The sequence below is a fragment of the Conger conger genome, chromosome 2, assembly GCF_963514075.1.
Source record: "Conger conger chromosome 2, fConCon1.1, whole genome shotgun sequence".
In the NCBI taxonomy this organism is placed as follows: Eukaryota; Metazoa; Chordata; class Actinopteri; order Anguilliformes; family Congridae; genus Conger; species Conger conger.
In genome coordinates this window covers 19,008,105-19,020,151 of record NC_083761.1, presented here as the reverse complement: position 1 = coordinate 19,020,151, position 12,047 = coordinate 19,008,105, and the positions used below count along the sequence as shown (strand labels likewise).

General features: G+C 39.9%; 1 protein-coding gene across 1 annotated transcript; it reads left to right on the top strand.

Moving 5' to 3' along the window:
- The first annotated feature begins 6,574 nt into the window (after positions 1 to 6,574).
- bnip3 (BCL2 interacting protein 3) lies at positions 6,575 to 12,015 on the top strand. Its single transcript, XM_061225620.1, has 6 exons — positions 6,575 to 6,851; positions 8,156 to 8,342; positions 8,802 to 8,880; positions 9,146 to 9,252; positions 9,741 to 9,890; positions 10,377 to 12,015. Exons 1-6 carry the CDS (start codon positions 6,812 to 6,814, stop codon positions 10,420 to 10,422), a joined length of 609 nt encoding a protein of 202 aa, XP_061081604.1. The 5' UTR covers positions 6,575 to 6,811; the 3' UTR covers positions 10,423 to 12,015.
- Positions 12,016 to 12,047: the final 32 nt, after the last annotated feature.

The window sequence follows — 12,047 nt, the reverse complement described above, 5'->3', positions numbered from 1 at the left end:
CCGTTTCTCACAGATGTGCTCTCTCCGGAGAGAGCGAGCTCACTGAGAGCTACGGGTCTTCGACGGCAGCGGCCGCCCCTCAGCCATTGCAGAGCGACTGCAGCTTGATGGAGGATGCCAAGCTCCAGACTGCAGGGGAGAGATCCGCCCTGTAGGCATAACACACACACACAGACACGCACACACAGACACACACACACAGACACACACACGCAAAAACAACATGTACACACACACACACACACAGACACACACACAAACACATACATGCATGCATACACACACACAGACACATAAACACACACACACACACACGCACACACAAACAGAATTAGGGACCAGAAAGAAACAAGCCTGGTCATTCTGTATTTAAGTGCACATATTACATTATTATTAGGCAATGGCATTAGGCTCTGTGTTATTTTTATACATTGGAATAAAAATAACCAACAAATAACAAATAACACTGTTATTTTAATTAAACTGAAAAACAAAACCTCTCCACTAATCCTATGGGCAATAAGTACTAGGTTTTTACAGGAAACCTTTCTATATATACTTGGCTCCAGAATTATTGGCACCCTTAATAAAAATTGAGAAAGAACGCTGCATATAATAAACAACATGGATCACAATCTATATTTACATTTACATTTATTTCATGTTACAATGTTTTTTATTTAGTAATCTCATTTTTTTCTGAAAAAATGCCAAAATGATTGCCTCCCCTAACAATTATTGTAGATAATAAAATAAAAATATTGGCATTTGGCAGACGCTCTTATCCAGAGCGACGTACAGTTGATTAGACTAAGCAGGAGACAATCCTCCCCTGGAGCAATGCAGGGTTAAGGGCCTTGCTCAAGGGCCCAACGGCTGTGCGGATCTTATTGTGGCTACACTGGGATTCAAACCACTGACCTTGCGTGTCCCAGTCATTTACCTTAACCACTACGCTAATGTGAAATTGGCAATATAATTTTACTTTAATTTAGTTAATCTCACTCTAAAGGAACCATATTGTGTATATCACTTCCTGTTTCACTAGAGTATAACAACGAGGTAACAAGCACCCTGTCAACCATCAGCATGGGAAAAGCCAAAGAATTGTCAATTCAGAAGATATGGAAGTCTGGTAATAGGTACAAAAAAATACATAAACGGTTAAACATATGGGATGGTTGCAAATTTGATAGGAAGAGGATGCAACTGCATATTATCCCCATGGAGGGTAATGAAGATGGTGAGGAAGGCCATTAGTAACCCAAGGATCACAGTTTAAGAATTGCAGAGATAAGTTGCATCTTGGGCTCACAAGGTCTCAAAAAGAACCGTAAAATGGCACCTCCATACCAACAAACTCTTTGGAAGTGTGGCATGAAGACAGCCCTTACTGAGCTCAATAAACAATACCAAGAATCTGAAGTTTGCCAAACCTCATTGAAATTATGACTGGAAGAGAGTGATATGATCAGATGAGACCAAAATTGGATGTTTTGGCCAGCAGAAGAGGAATTGCATACAAGAAGTGCCTCATACCTACTGTCAAAGATGGGTCATTGGTGTTTTGGAGACATTTTGCTGCCAGTGGTCCAGGGGCACTAATTATCAATGGCACAATGAATTCAACCAGGAAGTACCAGGAAATCTTGGCAGACAATCTGGTTGCCTCTGCTCGGAAGCCGAGACTTGGTTTTAAGTAGATTGTCAGCAGGACAATGACATCTACACATAAATCATTAAGTGAAAATAACATCCATGTTCTGCGATGGCTGTGTCAGCCTCCATACTTCAATCCAATAAAAAACCTGTGGTGTGAACTGAAGAGGGGGGTCCATAAGTGCATCAATGATGCTGAAATTTTCAGCATGGAGGAATGGTCAAAACTCCCTCCAAATGTGTTCTCTAACCTTATCACAAATTATAGGAAAAGACTAATGGCTGTCATCTTTGCCAGGGGTGTTTGCACAGGGGTGCAAATAAATGTGGAAACTTGTTAATAAAGCACAGTACTTTACACATGTTATGTAGAGAAAATAAAATAAAGCCACTCTCGAGTAAGAGGCATATCACAGTCCACTTGGAGTTTGCCAAACGGCATTTAAAAGACTCAGAGAGCATGAGGAAAAGGATTATCTGGTCTGATTAAACAAAAATGGAACTCTTTGGGCAGAACTCCAAGCACTATGTCTGGCAAACATCAGGCACTGCTCATCACCTGGCTGATACCATCCTGATGGTGAAGCATGGTGGTGGTAGCATCATGCTATGGGGGTGCTTCTCAGAGGCAAGCACAGTGAGACTGGTCAGAATTGAGGGATGGATGAATGCAGCCAAATACAGACGTGTCCTTGACGAAAACCTACTCCAGAGTGCACACGACATCTGACTGGTGCGACGGTTCACCTTTCAATGACCCAAAGCATATAGCCACGACAACACAGAAATGGCTTAGGGACAAGTCTCTGACTGTCCTTAAGTGGCCCAGCCAAAGCCCAGACTTAAACCACATAGAACATCCGTGACGAGACAGCTTACAGCTGCTACCCATCTAATGTGACGGAACTTGAAAGGATCTGCCAGGAAGAACGGGATAAACTGCCTGGATCCAGGTGTGCAAAGCTTGTAGAGACTTACCCAAGAAGACTCAAAGCTGTAATTGTTGTGAAAGGGGCATCTACAAAGTACTGAATTAAGGATCTAAATACTTATATATAAATGAGTATAAATTTGAATGAATTTGCTACCATTTCTAAAAACATGTTTTCGCTTTGTAGTTATCGGTTATTGAGTGTAGATTGATGGGGAAAAAATTGAAATTTTATCCATTTCAAATGAAATCTACAACACAATATGTATGCAAAAAATTAAGGGGACTGAATACTTTCTGAAGCAACTGTATAAACATTGCCGATGGTATGTTTTTCGGAAGAAATTTATACTTTTGCTCACCAAGGTAGCTTTAAATTGATAAAAAAATACAGCCAAAATACATTACTTTACTGATTAAATAACTGCTTTTTTAATTCAACCAACTTATGATTGCAAAGCCACATTTTCAGCAGCTGTTACTTTAGTGTATTAGCAACACAGTGCGTTACCTCATCAATAGGTAATCGTGCTAATGTGCTAATTTGGTATGAGGGAGACCATTCTCATTATATTAAGTACAGATTAAAACAATTGGCCAAAAATAAACAGCTTTCCCTAGAAATGTGTCATTTTTTGTTTTCAGATATGAAGTGTGCGAGATTTCCAAGAAACTGAAGATTTAATAGAAAGGTGTGGAGTGGACTACTGTCTCGAGACCAAACTATATCTAATCAGGACAGAAAGAGAAGTGGAAGGCTCAGAAAGTCCTATACAGTGGGAGCAATAATTATTTGATATAATTTTGCTGATTTTGTAAGTTTGCCCACTTAGAAGAATGGAACTGTGTAGAATTTTAATCATAGGTACATTTTAACATTGAGAGACAGAATATCACAAAATAATCCACAATAACAACATCATATAAATTTTATCAATTTATTATCGTATTTTTGCATGAAATAAGTATTTGATCCCCTACCAATCAGCAATAATTCTGGCTCCCACAGACCAGTTAGTTTTCCATTAAGAAGCACTCCTAATCTCAACTCATTACCCAAAACACTTGTGTCAACTCGTTACATCGTTATGTAGCTGTATAAAAGACACCTGTCCACACAATCAATCAGATTCCAACGTTTCCACCATGGCCAAGACAAAGGAGCTGTCTAAGGACATCACGGACAAAATTGTAGACCTGCACAAGGCTGGGATGGGCTACAAGAAAATGAGCAAGCAGCTTGGTAAGAAGTTAACAGCAATTATTAGAAAATGGAAGAAACACAAAGTCACCGCCAATCTCCCTCGGTCTGGGGCTCCACGCAAGATCTCGCCTCGTGGGATATCAATGATCATGAGAAAGGTCAGGGATCAGCCCAGTACTACACAGGAGGAGCTTGATAATGACCTGAAGGCAGTTGGGACCACAGTCACGAAGAGAACCATCAGTAACACACTACACCGTGAAGGATTAAAATCCTGCTGCGCGCGCAAGGTTCCTCTGCTGAAGAAGGCACATGTACAGGCCCGTCTGAAGTTTGCCAAAGAACACCTGGATGATCCAGAGGAGGCTTGGGAGAAGGTGATCTGGTCAGATGAGGCCACAATAGAGCTATTTGGCATTAACTCGACTCGCCGTGTTTGGAGGAAGAGAAATGCTGAGTACAACCCCAAGAACACCATCCCCACTGTGAAGCATGGAGGTGGAAACCTTATGCTTTGGGGGTGTTTCTCAACTAAGGGGACAGGACGACTTCATCGTATCGAGGGGAGGATGAATGGGGCCATGTACCAGGAAATTTTGGGCGACAACCTCCTTCCCTCAGTGAGAGCACTGAAAATGGGTCGTGGATGGGTCTTCCAACATGACAATGACCCAAAACATATGGCCAAGGCAACAAAGGAGTTGCTCAAAAAGAAGCAAATTAAGGTCCTGGAGTGGCCTAGCCAGTCTCCAGACCTAAATCCCATCGAAAATCTGTGGAGGGAGCTGAAGCTTCGAGTTGCCAAGCGACAGCCTCGGAACCTTAAGGATTTGGAGAGGATCTGCAAGGAGGAGTGGACCAAAATCCCTCCCAAGATCTGTGCAAACCTGGTGAACAACTACAACGAACGTCTGACCTCTGTGCTTGCCAATAAAGGTTTCTCCACCAAGTATTAAGTCCTATTGTTCTATGGATCAAATACTTATTTCATATGAAAATATGATATTAAATTCATAAAATTTATATGATGTTGTTATTGTGGATTATTTTGTGATATTCTGTCTCTCAATGTTAAAATGTACCTATGATTAAAATTCTACACAGTTAGATTCTTTGTAAGTGGGCAAACCTACAAAATCAGCAAGGGATCAAATAATTATTGCTCCCACTGTATATAGAGAGTTTGAAAATCAGAAGCAAATAATTCTGTAGAGATTACAGACCAATAGTAGAATAGGCTACTTAAGCTTTACTCCGATTCTTGACTAAACTTGCCCTTCCAAAATTAATCCTGTTTCTTTATTTTTTCAGCACAGGATAGCTTACATTTTAGAGTACAGTGCACTGGAAAATATACATATATTTCACTGAGCAACAGGTTCACTGACCAGGCCAATGCAGTACAGTAGTATAATACGTTCTGCAGTGTGCTACCAGTCGTAGCTGTGTGTGCTACACTGCCCCCTGCCGAGGATGAACGCAGAGTGCCAATAATTAAGGGAACTCATGTGCATTGTGAAAAAGACAACAAAAAAACCCCGTGAATTGCGAATGGAAAACAGAGAGGGAAATACATTATATTAGTGCCACACGTTCGTGATTCTTGCTTGATTTCTTTCCCCTTTTTTTTAGAAAATGTAAAGACATCTAAATTGATAGACACAAGTAGATGTGAATGTTTTTCCGGTGTAAATCGTCCTCTTGTCTAATATTAAGATGACATTTTATAACATTTTAAAACATGCCTTAGGCAATTTTCATATAGCCTAGTATAGTTTCTATTTCCGATACAAGTAACGGTCCTACTGTCTGACACAGATAAAATATCTAGTAAACATCCTACCGAGGAAGTTAAGCACAAAATGTCAAATTTCTACCACAGAAAAAAATTCTTGTGAAGGTCAGACTGAGGTATTAAAAATCAACTTACCCTTTAAAAAAAGATAATGTTCTAAGCCATGGAACTTCAGAAGTTGATGTTATTTGGTGAAAGTAGCTAGTCAGAGTAGCATCGTTCAAACGCCGTGGGTGCTATTCAGCGGAAATCATGTGGACAAACATCAGGGGTTAGGCTACTGGGCTTTGTCCATGGTACTTTTGAATGGCTTCTCCGCGGCTAAAAGGAATATTTATGGTTGCCAGATTTTATATAAATCCCAGGCAAAGTTATCTTTTTTATTATATGTAGCGACATATTTAAAATTGCATACTTCAGGTGCATACATCATTTCCTTACTATCTTCTATATTTAGTATCCCTTCACCACATGCCCATAATTTATCTCACCCTGAACTGTTGTTAACCTATTGCATATTTTGCTTTTTTCACTGCATTGGTTTCCTAAAAATACTTGAATGCAGGCCTATTTTAATTTGATTTGTTTCCTTTCAAAATCATACTATTAGTTCACTGGTTTTGCTTGAAAAATCATTCCATGTTCTAAATACATTGCATTCATAAGTATTTTCTTGACCAGCTAGTAGGTCAAAACATTATCTACCTTTTTATCTAATTCAAGATACAAGCTAAATGTAATACTACAACCAATACAATGACAATAGAGTGTTAGTATAAAAAAAAAATACAATATTCAATGAGACATTTAGCTTGTAGTTTTTATACATCTGGCAACCCTACAGCGTGGTCTTGTTTTGTTGCATTCAGCTCAAGCGTGACAAGCACTTTTCTGACCAATCATGTTTCACGTTTCTATAGGTCAGCAGCAAGTTGCGTCACTGAATGTGGGCGAAATGTTTTGTTCTGCAAGAAACAAATGCATTGGCCCACTGCTGTCACATGAAATCAAATGCGTTGAGTGTGTTATAAAACACCTTGCCATTGTTTGTACTGCGCCCCATATATTTCCCCCTCCAGACAGTGCCACAACGGGATTTAATTATTATTTTGTTGTTAAAAAGAAAAAAAATCATCCAAATATTTAATGTTGTGAGTTAGCTTGCTACGTTCATGCGCGGACTAGCTGTTTAGTAAAATAGCTATACTGAAACGTCAGTGTCATGTCTACTGAGAAACAAAACCCCGTGGAAAATTTGCAGGGTAAGTGAATTGGTTAATTGTACGGTAGCTTGCTAAGTGTTTAAAACAGATTAACCTAGGCTATGTCGTATAGCAAGCGAATGATGATTGATTTTCATCTTTAAACCTGCCAAAAAAAAAAAAAAACTCAGCGTGGCTAGTTGTTTCTGAGACGCGGATTGTTATTCTTATCAGAAAGGGATAACGCTATTTCAGAGTGGAAATACACGTCATATTCGCATGTAAAATGGTTAACGCTAGATGGGATACGTTCTTGTTTGTATTTTAGCAAGGCTATAGTATTAGGGAACAACGGAATTGTCGTTTAAAGTTTTTCTTTACCGTTGAGCAATGACGTTTTAAAACCACATGCCTACTGCATAAACATGCTTTCAAGAAATAATGTTGCCGTTCTATTGAAATGTGGAAGGTTCTCCGCCGTGCTGCAACCATTTCTAAAACGTCGGCTGTGTTATTGTTCCATTGCAAAACCACTGTCATTCGTCAAACATTTGCTCTACTCGTGGTTCTGCTCGACTGTAGATAAAACTGTATTTTGACCTTGTAGACTTTCTATCTGGGGCAGAATCCTTAACACACAGTAGCCTACTGCAGAGCACTAGCTATTTTTAGTATTACTGGGAAACAAGGGAAATAAATAAGCATCGATTTCCCGTTCCCATAAGTCTGTGCGTTTATTGTGACGTTGTACATAGGCGGGGCCGTGGTGTTGGGTGCTGGGGTGTTGATTTAATATTTCAGTGTGAGGAGAGGACACAGGCTGGGTAAAATGCTAATTAAAGAACACTGTCTGCTTTCTATTTCTGAATGTATGACCAATGGTTGTTCATTGTAAACTAGTATAATTATTTTACCTCAGTTGGTAAAGGTGCTTGCCAGAAGCACCAGATGGGCTTCAAAATTGCTGGTTAAAAAATATATATACTGTCGTTTGTCAACTATGCAATGGGAGACAAAGCTTTGTCTGATCGGGGCAAGGCTGGAATTAATTTGGCCAATGGCTGCATTAGCCCAAACAGACATTGCCAGGTTCCAAAAGACTACTGGTTAGAATTAGCCTGAGAGTATTTTATATTCGTAATTAATTCATATTTTTTGCCAGTATCTAATAATGTCTCTGGTCAGTGCTAGCTCTCGTAGAGTACTGTGTGGGCCATGGTGTGAAAAATGGCCCAGGCATTGAGTATGAGCTACGTCACCCACAGCACACCTTGCACAAGCTTCATAAACACAGCAGTGACTGAAGGCACTTTAGAGATTTTGAATTGAGGGGATGCATGCATTCTTTTCCCTGTGTGTCACAGGCTCCTGGGTTGAGCTGCACTATCACAGCAGCAGCAGCAGTGGCAGTGGCAGTGGCAGTGTTGGCCAGCAGGGAGGAGAAGAGCAGGTGTCAGCCTCCGCTCACAGTGGGGACGTGGAGAAGATGCTCCTGGATGCACAGCACGAGTCTGGCCGGAGCAGCTCGCGGGGAAGCCTGCCCTGTGACAGGTGCTCGACTCGAAACGCCGCAGCCACTTAAAAGCTGAGGGATTGTGTCACATGATTGAATCAGGAGGGAATCACATGATTAACTCTATAATATGGTGCCTGAATATGTGCTGTATGGATTAGGAATGCGTGATTCATACTTTCAGCCATACTAGGCTAGGTTAACCATCCACTCAGCAGCCATACTAGGCCAGGTTAACCATCCGCTCAGTTTTGAAAAGCACATTTCATGTAGAGTTTGAAACCAGGAATAAAATTAGATAATTACATTGTGATTACAGACTACAAGGCCGGCAGTTTAAGGTTTTATTAATGGCAACCTTATGCAGGCTCCCATTTGACAAGAAAAATCTAATTTGCCTGTTTTGGAATTATTTAATTAACAAATGTTAATGAAAACATTTAGGATGCATCACTCAATATAAAACAGTTATATTTACCAGGCATGTCTTTTATCAGTCCTCCAAGATCCCAGACTCCACAGCATCTGCGCAGAGGCTCAGAGGTTCAAAGCACAGGAGAGAAGAATAGTTCTCAGGTAAATAAAACGCATAAATACATTTTACAATCCTGAATTCTGAGTCTGCAAAACTCAGGCTGGTGCTGTTTTTTTGTTCTATTGACAAACATGCAATTGCCATTTGAATTAAGTGTACAAGTGAAACAATTGTCATCGAGGGCCTTCATGCTTTTTATTCTATTGACTGCTATAACACGTAGCACCATCACCAACACTGCAGTATTTCACCATGTTGGCATTTCATTTAAAATATCAAGATAAACTTTAAATTTGTTCATTTCAGTCCGAGGAAGATTATATCGAGAGAAGGCGAGAGGTCGAGAATATAATGAAGAAAAATGCGGACTGGATCTGGGACTGGTCGAGTCGACCTGAAAACCTTCCGCCCAAGTGTGTGTCCTCAGTCGAGTACTGTATGTCATAAACTGGATGAGGAAATATCAGAAAAAAAACCTGTTTTGTTTTCGCTCTGTGTGAGCCTATCCCAAGTGTTCAAATAATCAGCTGAAGCATGCAGAGTGTATTTACTCAGTTAAAGTATGTGAGTAGCTGCTGGAGCTTGTAGTGAAGTACAAAATGAACAAACCAAAAAAAACTAACACATTTGAGCATACTTGTATATCTAAACTTCACCCCAAAATACTTTTTATAAAAATGAGAACATTCTTGCAAATATAAACCATTATAAAGCATAATTAAGCATCAAGATTTTATAGAATACACACACACAGACACGTTTTGTTTGTATTGGCATACCTTGCATGTAATTTCCCTTTAATGGGACATCCCATGTGATCATGTGTACAAACTAAGGATGAGCTGTACATAAATAAAACTGTACCGTGGTGTTACATAACCCCCACCTGCTTTCCATCCAGAGAGTTCCTGCTCAGGCACCCAAAACGCTCAAGCGCCCTCAGCATGAGGAACACCAGGGTCATGAAGAAAGGGGGGATTTTCTCCGCCGAATTCCTGAAGTTGTTCCTGCCTTCACTGCTCATATCACACATACTGGCCGTAGGCCTTGGGTGAGTGGGTATTTTAGGAAGTGTGAGTTGGTGTATTTCACAGATAAAACACAGAATGGATGTTTTCACATTCACCTCCTGCTGAATTTAACGTAGTGTACGTATTCCGTCACGCATATGTGCTGTATGGGTATGTTGCGGCTATAGTCAATCAGACTACCTGCACAGTTGAACACACACAATTATTGCTTTTTAGTCCGGTGGAAAGAACAGGTGATATGCACTGTTCTAGGGTTGAATTAGATGTGCTGTCGATTAAAATATTAGATTACCCTAACTGTAAGTATGACTGTTTTTGGGAAGTAAAAAAAGAAAAAAAATACACAGGTTCTGCTATCACTTGACATAATGGTGGATTAGAATATCACAGTTGACTGATTCACCAAAAGGGAGAATTGCGACTTTTGTTTTGAGAAAGTGAGACAATTTTCTTAAGGTGGCAAGTGTCTGAATAATGATCCTCTTCTGCCTTCTCTTTTCCCAAAGGATCTACATTGGAAGACGTCTAACCACCCCTACCAATACCTTCTGAGGAAGATCATGTCACCACCGTCAGTTGCCACCATCGCTTGCATCTTGCCTTGCCACATGCTTCATAGATGTTCAAAGGCAGGGTTATGTGAGGCCCTCGTCCGCCCCCCTCACCCCTCCCCCCCGGCATTTTGGCAGGAGGCAGACCTTCTGTACTCCCGTGAATTCAGTGCACTTTCTTCCTGTTCCCAGAGCCGCTTTAAATATGCACCACCGCAAATAGCACTCTTCCACGCTTCCATCTCTGTAAGAGAGTCCACTTCATTTGCTGCTCTGGTTTAGCACAGAGATATTGAGCCTTTGAGGAAGCTAGAACTGAAGGGGGAGTTGATGCAGTTGTGAATTCAGTGATTTGATTTCACAATGATAGGGGGGAAAAAAAGCTAATTCACAACTATGGAGTTGTGTCTCCTTTGTGGGAGGGGAAAAATTATTCATGCATTTTTAGTAATGCTGTGCGGAGGAGAGAGACAATCCCATTACTTGGGTTATATATCCACAACAGCTGACCAAACTGCTTCTCGTAAACAGCAAACCTGCTATAATCACCAGTACTAATTGTTACAGTTGTTGTTTCTACCTGAAAATCAAGGGACTAAGTACCATTTTTAGATTTTGGTTTTTCAGTAGGGGCATTAGATTGTGTGAACAATATTGTGACACTAATACTCTTTGCTGCTTTACGGCTGTTGTGATACATCTTTGAAAAGATCATAATCTTTCAAGTTCAGGAGTCATCAGTGTTTCATTTTATTTGTAAAATGTCAGTGTACTGAATGAGGATTGTGTGCAGTATGTAAAATCTAATAATGACACATTCACATAGCATTTGATAGTAGTGCTATCATAAGTTTCTGTATAGCCCAGTAAATAAGAAAATGTGTAATACTGGAATTTATAACTGGCATACTTTCAGAATAGTTTAGAAATTAAGCCATTGAGGAAGGATAGTGAGAAATGGTTGTGCTTTAAATAGTTTTCAGTTAAGAGGTGCTGACCATACCACATGCTCTTGAAGAAAAGTCTGGAGTTTGAGGATAGAATACAAAAGTTTGAGGACGGAATATAAAAGTAACTGTAATCTTTCATGGAATTTTCAGGGCATGGTCAATGTAACAAATGGAACAAATAAATGGAATGTATAAATATTGTTCTCATCATTTGAGGTGACCACTTTTAATACAGGCATACAATGAATGCATGGAATCAGCTAATCCATATCTAGCTGCACTGATAAATTAAACGTGCTTCACAGTTACTCATGTAGAACATTTCTCAGACCTGAAAATCTACTCGTGCAGTGATGAAAATGCCTTAGGTCATTCAAGGTGGACTCTTAACCTTATGGCATAAAAAATACAAGGATGCTTACACGATTCAGAATTGCTGTGATACTTCACTTGTTTTGACGGTTTAAATACTGTTGATATTGCTGGAAAGAGACATTACTCACACGTGTGGGATGGTCTTTCATATAGCGGGTTTAAGGTTCTAGGTGTTGTGTAATATTTATTTTATTATTTTCTAATTATTTTGTATGGAGTGCAGTGTTGTAAATACATCATGTGGAAGAAGAAATAAAGTGTTAACCCTGGATAGTCTCATTTCGAAGTGTGGTAGCATTAA

What these genes read in the sequence shown, in the direction of transcription:
- bnip3 (XM_061225620.1), top strand. Translation starts at nt 6,812, where the DNA reads ATGTCTACTGAGAAACAAAACCCCGTGGAAAATTTGCAGG. An exon ending in GAGAGAAGAATAGTTCTCAG is followed by an intron (nt 8,881 to 9,145) that starts GTAAATAAAACG and finishes TGTTCATTTCAG; the next exon opens with TCCGAGGAAGATTATATCGA. An exon ending in ATACTGGCCGTAGGCCTTGG is followed by an intron (nt 9,891 to 10,376) that starts GTGAGTGGGTAT and finishes CTTTTCCCAAAG; the next exon opens with GATCTACATTGGAAGACGTC.